Genomic DNA, 21966 nt, shown 5'->3' on the forward strand with positions numbered 1-21966 from the left:
TCTCCGCTCGAGCGTAAGTCCAAAATCAAAGGCTTCGCTCGAGCGAGGAATCCTTCGCTCGAGCGGTCTGCAAAACAGTAAAAATACTGGATGCTGTGATTTTGCGCGCGATGGTCGCTCGATGGTCGCGCGAGCGGAGCCCTGGACAAAGGTGCTCGCTCGAGCGGGGAATCCTTCGCTCGAGCGAGGAAGCCAAATCTGGAATTTCCAGATCTGCCTCCCAAGCTCAAACCAAGCATTCTACCACTCCAAACTCGACCTCTTGGGCCCAAATTCTGGAAAACATAACTAAATTCAATGTATAACAAGTTTCAAAGCTCAATTTATGAATTCAAGCCCCAAAGGTGAGTCAATTAAAACCATATTCAAACCCATTTTCAAGAATATGAAGAACATGCAAACATGCATGGATTCAAACCAAATTCAACCTTCAAAGCTTGTTCAAATGGACTCATTTCTTCAAGAACATGATGAATTCATGGAGTATGACCAAAAGATGGACATGCATGTGAGGAAACATGGACTTACAACCTCAAAACTTCAATATATGTACATGCATGCAACAATTAAGCTTCAATTCAACAACAATGAACCAATTCATGACTTAGTTCTACAATGAAGCATGAATCATGCAAGAACTAGCTCAATGACATCATTAAGATGATGAATGATCTACCTTAGGTGTAGAATTAGAAGTGAGGGAGCTCAAATTAGTAATCAACCTTCAATTCTTCAAGTAATTCTAGCCAATTCACAATGAAGCAAGTTGAACTCAACTCTTCTAGCTCCTCTCTCTCTCTAAGGTCGGCTAGAGCACAAGGAATGGGCTGAGGAGAATGTTTTTGGCTCAAGTATAATGAGCTCAAGGTATAGAGGTAGTGGCCCACTCAAGGGCAAAACGGTAATTAAGTCCAACTCTTTAATTGACTTATTTTAATATAATTTAATCATACCTAATCAGTTTTCAAATAATTATACCATAAAATCACATTAATTATGAGGATCATAAAACACTAATCAATTCCGATTTCGGCCGCCGATAAGGCCTTCAATTAGCAGTTTAAACATATAACACGAACAGGTCAAACAAACAGTCAACAGATAAAATGCAATTCAAACAGATGTATTCGTTCAATTCAGTTTCAATTTCGGTCAGTCAGTTCAGTACTTTTAGTCAGTTCAATTATCAGTCATAATCAATTCAGTTTAACGGTAATCGATGGTTATCGGTAATCAATCAGTCATTAATCAGTAAACAGTATGGGGGTTGTTACACACCGCCCCTCACCATGGAAGCCCTGATGGAAAGAGTGCATCAGCACATCAGGGTGGAGGAGGATAGAGCACGTGTCAAAGCAAAATCTGGCGCGACCACAGCACCAGAAAAGAAGGCCTCAGCAAAGGTCAACGCGGTAGATTGTCCGAACAGAAACGGGCGTGGCAGACGAGACAACAGAGAAGACCAGGATAAAAGATGGTTGAGGGTCCGCACGGCCATAACCACGGTATTTAAGAAACCAATCTACCGAATTCTAAGTGAAATAAGAGATGAGCCTTTCGTCAGATGGCCAGCCAAACTAAGGGAAGCTCAGAAGGACTATGATGAAAGATCACGGTGCACCTTCCACAAAGAAAAGGGGCACCGCACTGAAAATTGCACACCATTAAGACAACACCTGGAGGAGTTGGTGGCAGCAGGTCACCTGGATAAATACATTGAATGAGGGACCCAACCAACCCCCCAAGACCATAACAACCCCAACGGAATGCCAATCGACGCCCCACCTCAAGGCGTTATCAATGTGATACATGGAGTCTTTGAACCGGAGCGTGTATGCGAGCTCAGGGGATCAATTAGAAAGGCTGAACACTTAAGAGAGGTGCTAAGTGCCCAACCTGCCATCAAGAAAGGAAAGACAGAGGCCACAAACGTCATGTCTTTTTCGGATAAAGACTTGGAACGGATATATTGCCCTCACAATGATGCCCTGGTCTTCACTCTCCGAGTCAAGGATTTTGACGTCAAGCGGATTCTGATTGACTAGGGTAGTTCATGTGAAATCATGTACTACGAAACATTTAAACAATTGAAGCTACAAGACAAAGACTTGGCGCCAGCCGTATCTCCCCTAATTGGATTCAACTCTATGCCAGAATGGCCCGTCAGCAAAATAATTCTTCTAGTCAGAGCAGGAAGCGTGACGAAACAAGTGGAGTTCTGGGTATTGAAGGTCCTCTTCACTTACAACATCATCTTGGGTAGAACATGGCTGCATGCCATGCGATCCGTGGCGTCATCCTACCACCAAGTAATGCGGTTCCCCAACGATACCAGGGTAATTGAAGAAGTCTATGGAGATTAGATCATGTCGAAGCAATGCTTCGTCACGGTGAATGGCAGCCGCGCTGCCAACGGATACGTTCATTCGGTGGAAGAACCTGAGAGCAACGAGCTATTCGCAGATGTCGACAAAGCGGCTGATCAGAAAGCAGTGGAGGACTTGGTAGAGGTAAGAATAGATGAAAAGAATCCGGATAAGTTCTTTTTGCTCGGTTCGTCGTTGTCCAGCACTGAGAGATTAGAGGTCTTGGAATTCTTAACCTCTAACAACGAAGTGTTCGCCTGGACGCCCTACGACATGCCAGGCATTGATCCAAACTTCATCTGTCACCAACTCAATGTCCACCCATTCGCCAGACCAGTCATCCAACACACACGCAGATCAATACTCCACCATGCCGAGATAGTGACAGAAGAAGTAGGTAACCTGCTGGAGGCAGGAGCAATTAGAGAAGTGCACTACCCAAGATGGATCTTCAACACAGTCGTAGTGCCAAAGAAGAATGGCAAGTGGCGTGTCTGCGTCGACTATAAAACAGTCAACAAGGCATGTCCAAAAGATAGTTTTCCTCTACCGCAGATAGATCAACTGGTAGACCTAACGGCGGGGCACAGCCGACTCAGCTTTCTGGATGCATACAGAGGCTACCATCAAATCGCTATGCATGAACCAGACCAGGAGGTCACATTCTTTACAACTCCAAGAGGACTATACTGTTACAAGGTCATGCCCTTTGGCCTAAAAAACTCAGGGGCAACATTCCAACGGTGGTCACCAAGATGTTTGAACCATTGTTAGGCAGAACAATGGAGGCTTACATCGACGACATGGTGGTCAAGAGCAAGGATGAGAATGACCATCTCAAGGACCTAGGCGAGATGTTTGAGATCCTGAAGAAGCACAAGCTGCGCCAAAATGCATCCAAGTGTGCATTCGGAGTAGGATCTGGCAAATTCCTAGGCTTCCTTGTGACCAACCGGGGTATAGAAGCGGACCCCTCCCAAATCAAAGCAATTTAGGATTTGGAGAGACCAAACTCAGTGAAAGAAATGCAGCATCTCACCGGCATGGCAGCCGCGCTCAATCGGTTCATAAGCCGGTCGTCAGACAGACTACGACCATTCTTTCAAGCTTTAAAAGCCAAGTTCGAATGGGACGAAGAATGCGACCAAGCTCTGGAAAGCTTGAAAGAATACATGTCTTCTCCACCATTGCTGGTCACCCCAATACCTAGAGAAGAACTCTTCTTGTACCTGGCAGTCTCTCAGCACGCAATTAGCGCAGTGTTGGTCCGTGCGGACGGAATTCAACATCTGCCCATCTATTATGTCAGCAAGACATTGCTGGGAGCCGAAACAAGGTATTTACCACTGGAAAAACTGGCATTAGCCTTAATGATGGCCTCCAGGAAATTGGCACACTACTTTCACACCCACACCATAGTTGTCCTCACAGCTTTCCTATTAAAAGCTTTGTTTGAGAGGACGAACTTTTCTGGGCGAATCTTGAAGTGGGCAGTAGAGTTGGGACAATTCGACGTCAAGTTCCAACCTAGAACCGCAGTAAAGGCCCAATCTTTTGCAGACTTCGTCGCAGAGTTTACTCCTGGAAGTCATCATATCTGCCCAGTCGACCTAACTGACACAACCGAACTAGGGATAGAAGTTGACGCCGGAATAGCGCAACCCCTAGCAGAAGGTGCTCAGTCAGACTCCAAGGCAGACCAGACTAAAGACAGCAAGGAATAAGCAAACCAAGATCACCAACAAATAAAAACTTGGTACAATCAGATAGCGAGGGGCAGACAACAAGCATGGACCTTGAAGAAAACACCGGCAACATTCTTGGCCCCACGACATCATCCGACCCCTCCACTTGCTGGAAGTTGTTCGTTGGTGAGATGTTGAAGCTCTTTGTGGATGGAGCATCCAACCGGCATGGTGCAGGACTTGGCATAGTCCTCATCTCATCAGACGGCCTGGTTGTGGAGCAAGCAATCAACCTTGGCTTCCCAGTATCAAACAACGAAGCGGAATATGAAGCACTTCTTGCAGGACTCAAATCAGCATACTACATGAAGGCCACCGAATTAATGGTCTACAGCGACTCACAGCTGGTGGTAAACCAAATTTCTGGCGACTATGAAGTAAAGGATGATAGGATGGCCAAGTACCAAGAATTGGTCAGAACAAAGATCAAGAAATTTGAAGTAGTGAGGATAGAACAGATTGGCAGGGAGGAAAACAACAGAGCAGACGAACTAGCAGGCTTCGCTTTAATGGCAGATACTTCCATCCCTCATCCGTTGCTCATCGACTTCTTACCAAGACCAAGCATTGAAGACCCCGAAGCAGAAGAGGTATGTTGCGCTGAATTAGGCCCCTCATGGATAGATCCCATTATACTGTTCTTAAAAGACGGCATCTTACTGGAAGAAAAGAAAGAAGCCAACAAAATTCGAGCAAAGTCGCAGCGATTTTGGCTCTCTCCATCCATGGCATTATACAAAAAATCGTTCTCAGGACCCTATCTAAAGTGTGTTCACCCCAGTAAGGTGGAAGCATTCTTGTTCGAAATACATGAAGAGGTGTACGAAAGCCACCAAGGAGGAAGATCGTTAGCTTACAGAGCCATTTCGCAAGGATACTGGTGGCCATACATGCAAGCTGACTCAGAGAAGTATGTGAAAAAGTGCGATAAATGTCAGAAGTTCGCACATCAAATACATCATCCGACCAGAGAACTCCTACCATTGACCAGCCCATGGCCCTTTGCAATGTAGGGCTTGGACATAGTAGGACCACTTCCAACGGCACCCGGAAACAGAAAGTTCTTTCTCGCAGCAACAGACTACTTCACAAAGTGGGTGGAAGCAGAAGCATTGGCATCAATCAAGGAAAAAGATGTGAAGAAGTTCGTCTGGAAAAATATCATTACACGATTCGGCATACCTAAAGCCCTCATATCAGACAACGGCACTCAGTTCGACGGCAAAATTTTTAGAAGCTTTTGTGAAGAATATAAGATAGAGTTCTACAATTCCACACCGGCATATCCCCAAGCAAATGGTCAGGCAGAAGCATCAAACAAGGTAGTATTTGATGGACTGAAGAAACGGTTAGAAAAAGCCAAAGGCAAGTGGGCGGAGGAACTCCCTCATGTTTTATGGGCTTACCGCACCACACCACGACGGTCACCAGGAGAAGCTCCATTCTCCTTAGCCTATGGTATGGAAGCAGTAATCCCACTCGAAGTTGGCCTCCACACAATTAGAAGCGAAAATTTTGATCCAGACTTGAATGGAGAAGCCATAGCATTGGAGCTCGACCTTGCGGAAGAAAGAAGAGAAAGAACACTGGTTCACATTGCCTCATACCAACAAGAGTTATCCAGGAAATACAACAAAACAGTGCATTCAAGACAATTCAAGATCGGAGATTGGGTACTGCGTAAAGTGATGGGAAACACCTTGATACCAGGAGATGGCAAGTTAGGGCCAAATTGGAAAGGACCTTACAAAGTGGTCGGATTAACTGGCAAAGGGGTATACCACCTGGAAGATGAGGACGGCAAAGCCATTCCAAGGCTATAGAACACTGCCAATCTCAAACTATTTTATTTTTAGCTTTTTTTACGAGTATGTGTAATTTTCCTTTCTCTCAATAAAACAAAGTCAATTCTTTTCAGCATAGTTGTTTTTTGTATGAGATTGTATTAGTGAGTTAGGGACATCAAAAGTAAGGTTGGCTGGAAAAACCAATCTATAGGTTGGCTGGAAAAACCAACACCCCTCCTAAGCCCAGGATAAGGATCCAGGCTGCAGGACATTTGGTCGGAATAACCAAACATTCTATTCTAAGTTGGCTGGAAAAACTAACTTAGAGGTTGGCTGGATTAAACCAATACTCCTCCTAAGCCCAGGATAAGGATCCAGGCTGCAAGACGTTTGGTCAGAATAACCAAACATTCTATTCTAAGTTGGCTAGAAAAACTAACTTAGAGGTTGGCTGGATTAAACCAACACCTCTCCTAAGCCCGGGATAAGGATCCAGGTTGCAGGACGTTTGGTCAGAATAACCAAAAAAATTTTCTAAGTTGGCTGAAAAAACTAACTTAAAGGTTGGCTGGATTAGACCAACTCTTATTACTCTTCAGCTGAAGTAAGGGTATGGCTGAAGAGTGGTTGGCTGGATTAAACCAACTATTGTTACTCTTTAGCCGAAGTAAGGATATCGGCTAAAAGAGTGGTTGGCTGGATTAAACTCTTATTACTCTTCAGCCAAAGTAAGGGTATAGGCTGAAGAAAGGTTGACTGGATTAAACCAATCTTGGTACTCTTCAGCCGAAGTACGTATTTCGACTAAAGAGTGGTTGGCTAGTAAACTCAATCAGATTGCTCAGCTAAAACCAGAATAAAGTACCTCGGCCACACTACTATTAGAAAGCAAGCTCAAAACAAAAATTTAAACCGAGATAACAGTTCGAAGTGAAAAGATCATGGAAAAGTCATTAGAAGTACAAACATGCAGATCAACCGAAGTAAGAGTTCAAAACAAGAAAATTTTCATTCATCAAAGAGCAAATACAAAGGAGGGGCCGCAGCCCGGTTACAAGTCCAAAACAAAAGGCAAAAGAAAAATACAGGAATCAGTTGAACAAATCATCTATCTTGGCGTCCAGATCGGCATCACCATCATCCCGAAGCGCGGTCTCTGGCTGGAGCTCGGTCTCGATCGCAAGTATGGTCTCGGTCGGAAGCACGGTCTCGGTTGGTTGCTCAATGATCAAGTCTTCCACCGTGTGCTCCGCCCGAGCTGATTGATTTGTTGGAACATTGCCGACCGAGGTATCAGTTGGCTCTTCTTCATTATCGTCAGAACTCTCAAGGAACTGCTGCTGAACGGATGCAGCATACTGAGTTAGTGAGGCCGGAATAAAATACTGCGGAGCATTGTAGACGTCGGTTTCGGACCCACAGCCGAGCTGCTCCACAGCACTTCTCCAGCCGCACTTGAAAAATAAGTCCTTTGCTGCCTCGCATTGTTGGATATAAGCAGCCTCGCCTTCTTTGTAGCCCTTTTCTCGGTGTCATCAACTTTCTGCTTTAATTCTTTTATTTCGGCGTCTTTGGTACTTTCAAGCTTTGCGAGCTCCCACAAATGCTTGTCCTTCATTTCGGTTAGAGCTCTTTGTTTGTTAGAATTAGTCGAGGTAACCAGTCCGGTTAAGCGAGTTACCTCGGCCTCCAGCTCGGCCATCTTTGCTTATGATTGTTTGAGCTTGGTGGTCTTGGCTTCAGCTTCTGCCATGGCCTCCCTTGTAGTTCTCCTGAGCTCAAACACTCGCTTGTGTGCAATGTTGTTTTTCTGAATAGCCTGCAATAGTGTAGAAACTTTCTTTTTTAACCGAACTAAAAGATGGAAAAAATAATAAAGATGAAAAAGCAAAAAAGAGAATTGCCTACTAGGATCATGGATTTTGTTGAAGATCGGATGGCCTTCAACTTGGTGTTCAATTGATTGTGGTGCTCCATGTCTTTCGGAAGGCGCACACTTTTGGCAAGGTTGAAAGCCAGTATGTGATCCTTCTCAGTAACCACCGAGTCGGTATCTTGGATATCTCAGTTCTGAAACGTGAGCTTAGGAACCCACTTGAAGGTAGATCGGTCAGATGGCTCCGGTTGAGGGTTTGGTGGGGGGGCTCGGCGGAAGAATGGTTTCATCCTCATCTACTAAACGTGGCTCGGTTTGGTTAGTCCGGGCACGCTTCTTTGACCGAGATGAAGAAGGTTGTTGCGTTGGCAACGCCACTACGGTCTCTTGGGTTTGGCTCGGCGGTGGTACTTCGGGTCTGTTGGTTTCGGTCAAGAGGGCCCTGACTCTATTTCTCTTGGCCATTTCTTGTTCGGCTGTGAGAGGGACTAAGATAATTTGGGGTAAGGTTGGGTCCGATTCAGGGGCCTCCTCTAGCAGAAAGTCGGTCACTCTCGCTTTTCGGCGGCCACTGTATCTGTATGTCGATTCAAAATTTAACAGCTTGGCTCAACTCCGTTCTGGATGTCGTAGTGCGGCGTGGAGAATGCCTAGATTGGGGTAGCTGTAAAGTGATTGAAGATGGGCTGAATCTGCATAAAGAAGACAAACTGTTAGTCCGGTTCAAGAGTAGGTAACCGAAATAAAGTAAAGCATACCAAAAACCGAAGTAATTATACCAGGTTCTCCTTTATTCCAGTTTATACTTCGGCCAGGGATCCGGGCTTGCTGGTCTTCAAAATTGCCAAACACCCATAAAAAGTCATCATCGTTCAAGTCCTTATCCGGCGTATCTTTTATTATTTTTTCTCTGCGACGGCGTATCCTAAGGTAGTAGACCCAGCCGTCATCTTTGGAGCCAATGGAATATTGGTGGAATATTTCAGCTAGACCGAGGTTAAGACCGGCTTGGCGGTTTAGTTCGGCTATACCCATTATTATACGGTAAGAATTGGCGGAAAGCTGAGTTGGGCATATTCTGGTTTGTCTTAAAAATTCACAAATCAAGGGTTGAACGGGGAATCTTAGTCCGGTTTCTATTATTGATAGGAGGGTGAAAGGTACATAGCTGTGTTTTCCCCATAGAAAGGTATCTTGTTCGGCCAGAATAAGCTGGACGTCGTCAGAGATGTTGTAATCCCTTCGGAATTCGGCCAGGCCACCAGGGGTTTCTATCAAAAACCTATACTTCCCCATTTATTTTTTAAAGTTATGGATAAATTAGTCCGGTCGCAAAATTGTGCTCAGTAGCTCGGCTGGGCGCGCATTGGAGTGCCTGGGCAACCTAAGTCTGCAAAGTGAAAAACAAAGGGGTTAAGCACAGGTCATTGGATCGTGCTACAAAATAAAAGCAAGAATAGGAGTCCTACTTTGGGTGTGTGGGATGCTATAGGTTCTATCTCGGTTTCAGAAAGATGCTTAGTAGCTTCGATTAAGCAGGCAGTTCGATAGCTCGGTCTTGGCAAAGTAATTCGTTATCTCGGTTAAAGAGAAGGCTCGGTCAGATCGGTTAGGCCTCTAGGAGCAGCTTTCTGAGTTCGGTCTAAAAACTTAGAAAGCTGGCTTAGCCCCAAAGGCCTAGCTCGATCGAAAGATAAGGTTTCAGTATGCTACGTTCGGACTTAGTTCGGTTTGTTTACTTCGGCTAAGGTCTATCAAGAGGTGGTTTTGACTTACTGAAACTACTGGTACCAACATGGAGTGCTAGTTCGGTTAAAGTCTGGTAGAAGGACATTGACTACAAACTACTTTTTAGTTCGGTTATATGGTAATTGTGGATCAAACACTGTTTTATAGATTAATTCATGAAGTTCATGAGGATCTTATGAAGTTTTTCCTAGAAAACGCAAGGTAAAGTAGGAAAATGTGTTTTGCAAAAAACACAAACAATATGCTATGAATCAAAACAAAGACGAAAACAAACAAAAAGAGAACAGATTTGTGTTACTTACCAAGATAAGAGGAAGGAAAGGGAAGTAAAAAGCAGCCACGAACACGAGCTTTACAGTTGCAAAGTTGGAAGAACAATGGAGGCTCGAAGAGAGAGAGAAGGAAATGAATAGTGGTGTGAGTGATTCAAAAGAGAGTGAAAGAGTTTGTTTTGTGAAAAGAGAAGGGACAAAGGCGGGAACTATTCAAAAAACACGAGGTACGAAGACGGCGGGACAGCTGCCTTCAGCCAATGAGAGCATGCCACGCGTCCGTGGGATAAGAAGCGATTCAGTTGCTGTGATTGAAGAGACGTTTTGACCGGACAAGCAGAGCCCGGTGTGAAATTAGCTCGGCTGGAAAGGCTTACGAGTTTTAGCTCGACTAGAAAGGCTAAAAGGTTTTTAGCTCGGCTGGAAAGGCTTAAAACTTTAGCTCGGCTAATAGACAGGTAATCCCTATCATGCTGCGCAGATGGAATTAAGGGGCAATTGAGAGGGTTATTTATATGAAAATTGGGCCGAGCTGGGTAATGGGCCGTCATGGGCCGCAATACAAAGGGCTGAGTAAAAGGCTTTAGAGTTAGCCTGGTCCAAGAGCCCCGAAGCTAGTCTGGCCCGGAGGAGACTTGAAGTTAGTCCGGTCTAAAGACACTTTGAAGTTAGTCCGGTCTCAGAGTTAGCCCGGTCATGGCGTATTGTGGTTAGAACGGTCAGAACCTTACTATTCGGTAGCTCGATCTGATCACACCATGGTTTGTATATGAGAGAACCGAGATAAGGTGTAGCAAAAGGAAGAACCGAACTAAGGATAGTTCGGCCTACTCAGCGGCTCAGCATAACCATGATTACTTCGGTCATATTGGAGTTCGGCCATGGTAAAAACCATCTCACTTGGTTTAAGCAGTGAGGGGGGTGTTGAAGGATAAGCATTATCTTTCAAGAGTATGAATCTTAGGAGGACTCTGCATGGAGGAGTAGAAGTCCTACTAGGATTGTGCCACACAAAACCTATAAAAGCTCATAAACATCACCTTTGGAGAGGTAACACAACTTTATTTTCTGAATACACAGAGCTTTTGTCTATTTGTCAAGCTTACTGACTTAGGCATCGGAGAGGTTTCCGGCACACACCAGCCGGCTAGCTCACGTTTGTGTTTTCAGGTGATAAAGCAACGACGTTTGGAGGAGCGTAGACTTGATCAACAGGATTATACGAGAAGGTTTATTCCTTTCCCGTACAGGTAGTGAGGAGGGGATTGGGAATGAGGTGTTTGTTTTGAGAGATAAAGAGGGGATTAGTAATCCCTTGGTATTAGTAAGGATGAGAAAGGGGGATTGGTAAGAAGGATGTAGAGATGATATTAGAAAAATAGTGAGGGGATTAGAAATTTTTTTATTTTTTATATATTGGGAATTTTTTTTAAATATAATGTTTAATTTTTTATATTTTTTTATATAAAAATAATTTAACAATCTCTTTACTATCGATCTCCTCACTATTAATCCCCTCACTATTAATCCCTTCCATTCTATCTCTGTAAACAAACGGGCCATTGAAGTAATCCACTGCGACAAGTTTAGATGAAAAAGTAGTCCAAACCGAGTCCGGATCCTCTCCAGCCAAAGTTTCCAACCGGTCCTCCGGTCAATGGCCTGGATCTTGCCACGTCACCCCACTCAAAAAGAACGGCCCAGATCAACGGAAAATTTTTTTTTTTGAAATTTCCCACAAAACAGAGCTCCTCATTTTCAATCTGTAAACAAAAAAAAGAGAGAGGGAAACGGAGAGGGAGAGGAGACACCATCCATCTGCCATCGTTGTTGGACCGCCAGCCACCATTCCTCACCGGCGACCACCGACCATCTACCATTCCTCACCGGCGACCACCAGGTTGAGAAACTAAAGTAGATTTGAAAGAAAAAAAATTAGGGCTTTTATTTGGGGCTTTACTTTGATTTGGGGCTTGCAATGCATATGCATATATAATGCATATATATACATAAAATGAGGAGCTGATAATGTATATAAACAAAAAAGCCGTCCATTTTGGATCTATAAACACAGCTATGGATTTTCAAATTTCAGATGCTCATTGTTTTTTTTTTTTTTCTTTACATGCTCATAATACTTCCATCTTTACATGCTCACTGTCCATCTGCCATTGTTTTTTTTTTTCTTTACATGCTCATAATGGTTCATTAAAATATACATATATATATATATATATATACCACTGTCCATCTGCCATTGTTTTTTTTTTTTTCTTTACATGCTCATAATGGTTCATTAAAATATATATACCATTGTCCATCTGCCATTGTTTTTTTTTTTTTCTTTACATGCTCATAATGGTTCATTAAAATATATATATATATATATATATTTGATTATGTGCTATGTGCATCTTTCAAGAAATTTTATAGAGAACACTTTTCAAAAATAGAGGGAATGAATGAATATATACATTATCTTCAACACTTTTCAAGCACTGGCCCACTACAGGAAAATAATTTGAATCAGTGCTTAAATGAATAAATTTAAAAAGTGCTTGAATTATGGTTCTTGAATCAGAGCTCCTTAATGACCCATTATAGGACAGCTTTGGCAGCATTGACAGCAGCAAGAGGCCCAAATATATCAATTGAGTTATGTTGTTCAGAATATGTTAGATTATCACACATTGAAGTGGCTAACAATGTTAAAGAAATGTTGCATTAACCGCTGCCATGTATAAGAATTTTGACCATTAATAAAAAAATTCCAACAACCACTCCCCCATCTAAGAAATCTCCTTAAAAGAATTAATCAAAGGCCACAAAATTGTAAATGATTGTTGAACTATCCAGGTATCCAATACCTATAAAAAGGAGTTAGAAAAGGACCACACTAGCTTTGCTTGTGCCTTTAGCCTCCATTATGTCTCTAAAGGGCACAAGTCCCATTAATTATTCTTTCCTCTTTGGGAAGTAAACCTTAGCCCACATCATATCACATGTTATTAGCTTGACTAGTATCTTATTCTTCCCTCAATGAGGGAGGTGCAGGGTTCAAGTTCTAGTAGAGGTATGGATGTATGTATATAACCCAAAAAAAAAATTAAAAATTAAAACAAGAACATGAAGAAACAAAGAAAAGAAAATTTGATCATAGCCCAGATTATTGTCAAGCAGACAGAGTGCCAAAGCCAATGAATAAGTAATCCTTCTCTTAGTTGGTAAATAATTAAGGCATTAATGAAGTTTGATAAGGTTTTGCTGTATGTTGGAAAAAGGCATAATATAGAACTGTATTTTCCTCTTCAAAACAAACTGCCATGGCAGTAATTGTTCTATTATCTAATGGCATATTTGTTTACAATTTAGCACTGGTCTACCCAAGTTTGATTTGTGGATATGAGAATTTTCATCTAGTTTGAAAGATCAATCCAACATACCACAGAGGGAGCTAGTAAACAAAATTTCTTACATCAATAGCAGAATAAGTAGAGGTCCAACTTATCAACATTAGGTAAGTTCAGTCACCCTTATCTAAAACTTACAACAGCATATCCTATCAGAAAAGGGCATTGCTTCATGTCTCAAACCACTCTTTGAGTGACCATTTCTCGAAAACCCCACATTATCTGATCAAAATTGTTATTTCTGTGAATGTAAAGCCAAAAACTTTTTTATTGTGTATGATAAACATATGCATGTGAACCTCTTTCTTGGATGTAGAAACACCACTGGGGTTATTGTCTCTTTTTTGATAATTTTTGTGTATTTGATAATTTTTTGTAGGTTAATGTCAATGTCAAGCACAAATGCAAGTATGGACAACATGCATGAAGTTAGATTTGAAAACCGCCATTGTCGATGTGGCAAAAAAGCTGTGGTGAAGATTTCTCAGTCAACGGATAATCCAAATTGCCTTTATTTTGTATGCTCCAATTATCCGAATGGTTGCAACTTCTTTCAGTGGTGGATCCCTCCACATATGCAGCATAATTTGAAGGTGGTCGAGAATGATATTGATGAAGAACGCATGGAAGTCTTGTCTACTCTTAGAGAAGTAATTATCGTGAATGGGGAGCTCAAAGACATGACTATGAAGAGTAGGAAACAATATAGAGACTTGGCAATGGTGGTTGAAAGAGTTGGTGTAAAATTGAATTATGCCTTTGTTTTTTTTGTTTTGTTGTTGCTGGTAGTTGTGATTTTAGTGTATTTGAAATAGTGTATGTAATGTAAGGTAGTGTCAGTATGACTTGTATTGTAGGTAGAATGTGTATGTAATGTAAGGTAGTATGAGTATGACTTGTAATGTATGTGGAATGTATATGTAATGTATAGTGGACTTGTAATGTATGAGTTTGAGTTGTAATGTAGTTTGTAATGTATGAGTATGACAGATTTTTAGCACAGTTTTTGTAATGAATGAGTATGAGTATGATAGATTTTGTAATGACTTGTAATGTAAGATAGATTTTCATGACAGATGTTTGACACAAGTTTTTTAACACAGGTTTTTGAAGACAGAATTTTCAGAACAGGTTTTTGGCTATGTATTTTGAACACAGGTTTTTGAAGACAGTTTTGTAGACAGAATTTTTGTGAACCTGAATTTTTGAAGACAGAATTTTCAGAGCAGGTTTTTGGCTATGTATTTTGAACACAGGTTTTTGAAGACAAAATTTTTGTGAACCTGAATTTTTGAAGACAGAATTTTTGAAGACAGTTTCAGCACAGTTTTTGAACACAGATTTTGAAAGACAGATTTGTGAACAGAAATTTTGAACTCAGGTTTTTGTAGACAGATTTTCAGCACAGATTGCCCTAAACAAAGATTTTGAAACATAGATTTGTGAACAGATTTTGAACAAAGATTTTTTCAACATTGTTTTTTAAGACAAAGTTTTGGAGACAGATTTTCAACAAAGATTTTGAATAAAGCTACAGCATTCACCATTCACCATTCAACATCAACATATCCAAAACAAAATAAACTCCATTAACACATCCCACATACTTCAACAAGTTTCACCATTCACCATTGAACATCAACATCAACATTAAATACTTAACAAGTTTCAACAAGTTTCACAATCAAAATACAGCAGCTCAACAAGTTTCACCATTGAACATCAACAGCAACATTAAATAGTTAACAAGTTTGAATAAGTTTCACAATTAAATACTTCAACTTCAACATCAACATCAATGCTAAATACAGCAGCTCAGAGGCATCTCCTATGCATGAAATTTGAAGTGCCTTCCAACTCTTCATGGCTATCCAAACCCTAAAAAAAAAACAGCACCAACACTATACTTCAGTAGGACAAAATAAACACCAAAACCAGCATTACAGCAGCACATAATCAGCACCAAAAATAGCATTTTAGCAGCACAAAATCAGCAACAAAAGTACAAAATCAGCAACAAAAGTACCAAATCAGCAGCAAAAGTACCTCAGTATGCAGCAGCAAATTATTTGTTGGCCGAGAACCTGTCTGTGAGCCTTGAGAATCTTCAAACCCAATGTCATACCCACCTTGAAGTAGTGTCATAAATGTTGGTTGTCCACAATATGCCAAATTGTTTGCCTACAATTCATTCATATTATATTACGATTCATAACAAGATGCAAATGAAAAATTAATTGACAAAACACAAATTACTTGGCTACAAATCTGACTCACATTATATGTGGGATATATTAATGGAGGAGGAATTGTACCACCCATGGCAACGGAATGAGAAGGAGGGGGAGCAAGAGGAGGATGAAGAGGAGTAACATTTTCATAAATACTTACATCTCCTCCAATAGATAATGGATAAGGTCTCACGGTTGGAGCAGCAACAGGTCTTGAAGAACTCAAAAATTGTGCACGGGACTTCTTTTTAAAGCTTGCTTGCAATGCCAGCTCACATGGACCTTTTATCCTTCTTTTGCCCTTACTAGTTGGATGTTTTTTCTTCAATCCTATTGGAATTTGCACAACATGATTGTTGTCTTCATGATTGTTGTCTTCTTGCTCACAGGTTTGAGGTTGATCATTAATACTTACTTCTTTTTCGGGACAAAAATGTGCACTTATCTTGCTTTCAACATGTGCACCTAATGCAGCTACTTGTGAACAACAAAAATCATAACTTTCCTCAGTTTCAGCAGCTCTACATGCTATTGATCTAAATGCGGTCATCAATGTCTTATACCGTGAGGCTTGTTTGAATTTGACGTCTACTTGAATCTCATTCCCTAACTTGTCCGTCAGAGCTTCTCCTCTCTCTTGTTTGGTCCACCTCTTCATAATGTATTATGAAGGAATCTCTTTCAACTTCAATATTTCTCTCATAACCTTCAAACAGTGACTGCACAAAATCCTTTTCCTTTCAAACTTTGAACAACTACAAGCCAAAGAGCCATCCATCTCCATTTTCACTTTCCTTGCATTTTTCCCAATAGCATCAACAACTGTGTATAGGCTACAACCATCAATGTATTCAATTGCTTGTATGTCTGATTCGACAGAAAGAAAATACTCATCTTGAAACTCCTCAAAAATATTTTTAGTGTACACATTACCCATTTGACTCAACATTATGAATGGCGCTCGCACCCTTGGCAAACTTTGGCATAAAGCATATCCAGCTTCTAACTCCTTGTACCGCTTCTCACAAAGTACCCTTTCAAAATGCATGAAGAATTCATTTAAATTAAAATCAGAACGAATGTAATCCTTCAAAAATGCATTAAAAGATTCACTAAGTTGTGTTGTACTCATTCCCGCAGCCCATGTTGATCTAACATATGGCCAGCCCCATTTTTCCTTCACCCCAAAAATCAACTTCAACCAATGATTGTCATGAGCATCATATGTATCAAGCATTTCCCCCCACTTCATTTCCCATTCATTTTCATCCTCAATAGCAAACATGAATCTATTTAATACACCTTTCACCCCCTTATCTTGAAAGAGACAATTACTATGCCTTAATGCATTTTGCATCAAGTGCCAAGTGCACAAACGGTGACTCGTGTCAGGCATGACAATGGGTATGGCCTTAGCCATTGCAACATCTTGATCGGTAAACAAAGTTTTTGGTGCCTTTTTGGACATAGCCTCTAAAAAAGTTTGAAATAACCATACAAATGTTTCGGCAGTCTCATCATATAACAACGCAGCACCAAAGACAACTGTTTCTCTATGGTGATTAAATCCCACAAAAGATGCAAATGGCCTATGCTCTTTATTTAACTTGTAGGTAGTATCAAATGTAACTACATCGCCAAATTGGGCATAATCCATGACCATTTGTGCATCGGCCCAAAACATATTCGTTATTTGCTCTTCATTGTCTAATTAGAAAGCATAAAAAAAAGATGGATTCTCCAAAGATTTTTGTTGAAAGTATTGCAACACATTACCTACTTCCCCATACGCTAAACTTTTTTGTCTTTTGGTTCTCAAGTAATTTTTTTGATCTAATTTCATAAAACCAAGAGACTGCCGCCCTCTAGCTTCCCTACCCATCAGTTCAAAAGACTGCCCTAAACGAAGACCAGACTCTGAGGCTAAGTCTAACTCAATTGCTTGGGTATTTGATACCTTTCTTTGCGATGGCAACATATGGGCACAATCAAGAGATACAAGTTCATAGTTGTGTTTTTCTTTGAAATCAATCACAACAAATTTCCCACTATTGACATCCAATTTAACAAAAAGTCAGGCCTCACAACCAGTCCTAGTTTCAGCTCTAGGGGTTTTTGTCAATGGGTCTCGCTTGTCAACCTTCCGAAATCCCTCTTTGTTGCAAACCAAATTTCTAGAAATAATTTGTTTTGTTAACTTGTTCTTCTTACAATATTCCCTTCTTATGCTAAATCCCATTCTTCCTCCATATGCATTATAAAAATCGTACGCACTTTCTTCCGAATCAAAGGTCATTCCTACTTTTGGCTTCCAACCACAATCATTGTCAGCTTCCATATCCATATAAAAACGCAACTGAAAAGTAGAGGCAATCAAATGGGAGAACAATAATTAGAAACATTACTTAAATGAACTTATAGCTTCATTCAACCACAATCATTTTTTTTATTGTTCTTCATTACCTCCAATTACAAAGAAGTGCAGGTCTTGAATGAACTTATACACAACAATATGTCAATGGTTTAGGTGATTTTTATATCTTCCTTGTATTAATCTGTTGTTTCAGGAGTTAAAAACTTAGGGAGATGGATTACAGAACATAAGTCATTCTCTTGGTTATTGAGGTTAATGAAGTAGATAGTGGAAGTCTTGTGACATGTTCCACTCACAACAGAACAATGACAGCAAACAAATTCAAGCCTAACTAGTATCCTTCCTAACTAGTTAATGTATTGTTCCCATTAATTATTATCAAAACCTAACTAGTTTTAGATGAATCATGGTTGCATTAAACAAATTCAAGCAAATACCCAACACTAGAGCCTAAGCTTTTTTTCCCATTGTATTGTTTCCACTGATTATTATCAAAACGTAATGAGTTTTTAAACAAATTCAATCAAATGAACAACACTAGAGCTCAGCCATGACAAACAATGTTCCTTAATAACAATGTTCCTTAATGTTCTGTAAAAACGTAATCAGTTTTTAATCAGTTTTTTTACTCCACGGGAAGTTCCTTAATGTTCTTTAATAACAATGTTGCCCAGCCATGACAAAGATTACCTTCAGTTGATGACGAAGTGGAGCTCTGGTTCGCCGGAGCTTGGTTCACCGTCGATGTTCACCATTGATCGTTCAAGTTGATTTGCCGTCGACTTCGCCAATCGCCAGAGCTTGGAAGAAGGAGGGAAAAAAAGCTTCGAAGAGGAGGGAAAATGGAATGGGAGGGAAGCTTTGTGCTGGCACCGCCGATCGTTCAAGTTGATTTGCCGTCGACTTCGCCAATCATCAGAGCTTGGAAGAAGGAGGGAAAAAGAGCTTCGAAGAGGAGGGAAAATGGAATGGGAGGGAAGCTTTGTGCTGGGTCGAAAATCAAAAATTCAATTTTTTTTTTTTTTTTTTTTTTTTCTGAGCCGTAGATCTTAAAAGGGCCACGTGGCCAAATCGTGACCCTTGACCGGAGGACAGGAGGGAGTTTTGGCTGGAGAGGATCCGGACTCGTCCAAACCACATCATTCATTGTAACGGAGCACCTGCTTCACTCAATTCCTGCAAAGTGTCACTCACCATCTCCTTTTGTTCAGGAACCAGCAAACTAACCACAATCACTCCTTGTTTAATTTTGATTATTTTTTAAAAATCAAATTTTTTTTATTTTTTATTTTTAATGAATTTTTTAATGTTATAAATAATTTTTTACTTTTTCGATGCATTTAATCTATTATAAAATTTTATAAAAAAAATATTTTAAAAAATTAATAAATACACAAAAAAATATGAAAATGTATTAAAATTTTATTTTTATTGTATATTTTTGGTATTTAGTTAATTGTTTTAAAAAAAATCACAAATATTAGAATCTTTAAGCGTATTTATATTAGATGTATATAAAATCTAAAAAAATTATTTAAATTATTAAAAAAATTAATGAAAATAAAAAAATACGAAAAATTAAAAATTCAAGTTTTACTTTCTTTGTGTTTTTTTTCAATCCATATGGTATGCTACAATTGAATATTTGTGACAAGAAATGAATCCTAATTTTAAAATGATTGAACAACACTTGTTTACATAACTATCGATATCCGATCAATAGTTATGTGATCAACTCAGTTTTTTGTCAACCGTTAATTTATTCACCGTCCATTTTTTTTATACAAAACTGATTTGATCACATAGTTATTGATATCCGATCAACGTGATTTTTTACAAGCATATAGTACTCGAAGAGTTCTATACATTGAACGGTTCAGATTTTCAAAACGAGACCCATGATAAGCCCTCACGAGCCTAACAGCACAGTCCAGTCCGATGATGGACTGGACCAAAGCCAGACTCTTTTATAAAATCCCAACTTAATTTCCAGAAAATGGCGGTAAGGATTAATCCTAATGATTGAGCGGAAGAACACAATCCTACTCTTTGCATGTCTGATATTGATATAGAGCGAAGGAGTGAAATTGTTTGAAAATTGATTATTTTAGTGATCAGTTGCCAACCGAGACCTAAAATTACGGAGTAATCCCCCTGCCTAATGTGTTGAGATCCTGTACATCACTTTTTTTTAGATCATTTGTAAAATTAAATGAAAGGAGCAATTTGAAAAGATGAAAGAAAATAAGATATTAAAAAAGATTTTCAAAATCATTGAGTTTGATTTGATTGGCCAAAACTTATGCACTAAGACATTAGTAATTTGAATCTCCACATCTGTGTGTAGTCCAAATCTCTTCATTTGCGTGAGATCTTACTTTTTTGTTTTCTTTCTTTTCATTGTTAATAATTTTCTTTATTTTTTTTTTAATTTGAGAAAATTACAAAAAAATAAAATTAATAGTTTGATCCTTATAACAAAAAAACTTTGAATCTTTAATTTGTCAATTTAAATTATAATCTTTTAATTTGTTAGGTAAATTCCTGGAAATATTTTCGTTAGGTAAAACCAACAAAAAAAAAAAAAATGATACTTTAGATATTTTATATACACTTACATTAAATTTAATAGTTTATATATATATAGCAATAATTTCTTTTTATGGATGTTTATTTTTCTCTCAATGTATAGACTTATATCTTTCCTGTGCGTGGAGGTTCTCCTTATCATTTTTGGGATCCAGGCCCGGCCCTGACCATAGGCCCACAAGGCCATGGCTTATTGCTCCTCGAAATAATTCCAAAAAAGAGGCTCTTCTTATAATAATTTAATGTAATATATTAGGTATGTTTTAAGTTCAAAAAAAAAAAAAAAAATGCCCAAACCAACTTAAAATAAATGAATCCATTAAAAAATTAAAAGGCCCAACACTACAGCCCAACAAAGCAACAATTTGAAAGGCCCAACAATTAATCCAATTCTTAATTCCTAACAATTAAGGCCCACTTTGACAGCAGCTTGAAGGCCTATCGAATTTCTAACCCTACTGCCTTCCCTTAATCCAATTTTCCCTACAACTTGTTTGATAGCATACCAGCAGCCCAAGCCAATAAAGCAACAAAGCAGCAAAGCAGCAGCACACGACGAGGCAGAGCAACAACACAGGTATTTTTTTTTCTTTCTATTCAATTAATTAAATATTTGTTTTGTCTTTTGCTCAATTAATTGCTATTATTATATTGGTATCTACATCATCAAGAAGAATTTGTTTAAATTTAATAGTTCATTTGTATTTTGTTAGGTGGTGGTGGTGGTGCTTTTGTTTTGAATTTTGATCTAAAAAAATATTTTGATCTCAGCTTATCATGACTCCTAAAAGAAATTATCCGTCTGGATTCGCAAAAAGGAAAAAGAAGCAAAGAATTGAAAAATTAGTCGAGTGTCAAAGAGGAGCTATTGTAATATATTTTTTGTGATTTTAATACAAATATTTTGTCCTTTACCTTAATTTTTTTTTTTTTCATTCAATGAAAAAAAATGTGAAGAACCCCAGAAATTTATTAGTTAATTATCGGCTTTGGACCCCGAAAATCTCAGGACTGGGTCTATTGGGATCTATATTATATTATGATGTACTTTATTAATAATTTATTGTTAAACTAGTAGGTGACCCGCCCGTGCGATGTGTGAGAATTTATTTTTAAAATAAAAAATTAATTTGAGTCTTAATACTTTATGTGTAAAAAAAATTAACAATTGAAAGTCAAATAAAACAGATTTGTTAACAATAATCAACTAAATCTAAAAGGCTCATAAAAATAATTTATTTCAAAGTTATAATAACAAAAAATATATTCTCAACCAGAAATCAAATTCTCAATTGTATTAATCAACTTTATCAAAAATCATGAGTTTCACTTATATCAAAATATTTTTTTTTTGAAAAAAATAAAAGTAATGAAAAGTTCTATAATATACGAATTATGACTTGATTATAGCTCATGATGTATTATATTATGATATGTATTACAAACGAATAATATTAATTTTAATTATTTATTTTAATAATCTTAATCTTGTCGTTTTATAAAAGTGTTATTTGAATACTTATGTATAATAAATTTAGTTAAATTATTTATTTATTTTAATAATTTT

General features: G+C 39.0%; 1 protein-coding gene across 1 annotated transcript; it reads right to left on the minus strand.

Moving 5' to 3' along the window:
* Positions 1 to 16100: 16100 nt before the first annotated feature.
* On the minus strand, positions 16101 to 17099 carry LOC145820039 (protein FAR1-RELATED SEQUENCE 5-like). The gene has a single exon (XM_082914424.1). It carries the CDS (start codon positions 17097 to 17099, stop codon positions 16101 to 16103), a length of 999 nt encoding a protein of 332 aa, XP_082770550.1.
* Positions 17100 to 21966: the final 4867 nt, after the last annotated feature.

The sequence above is a fragment of the Camellia sinensis genome, chromosome 1 (genome assembly GCF_055761805.1).
Source record: "Camellia sinensis isolate YWXY chromosome 1, ASM5576180v1, whole genome shotgun sequence".
NCBI classification, from domain to species: domain Eukaryota; kingdom Viridiplantae; phylum Streptophyta; class Magnoliopsida; order Ericales; family Theaceae; genus Camellia; species Camellia sinensis.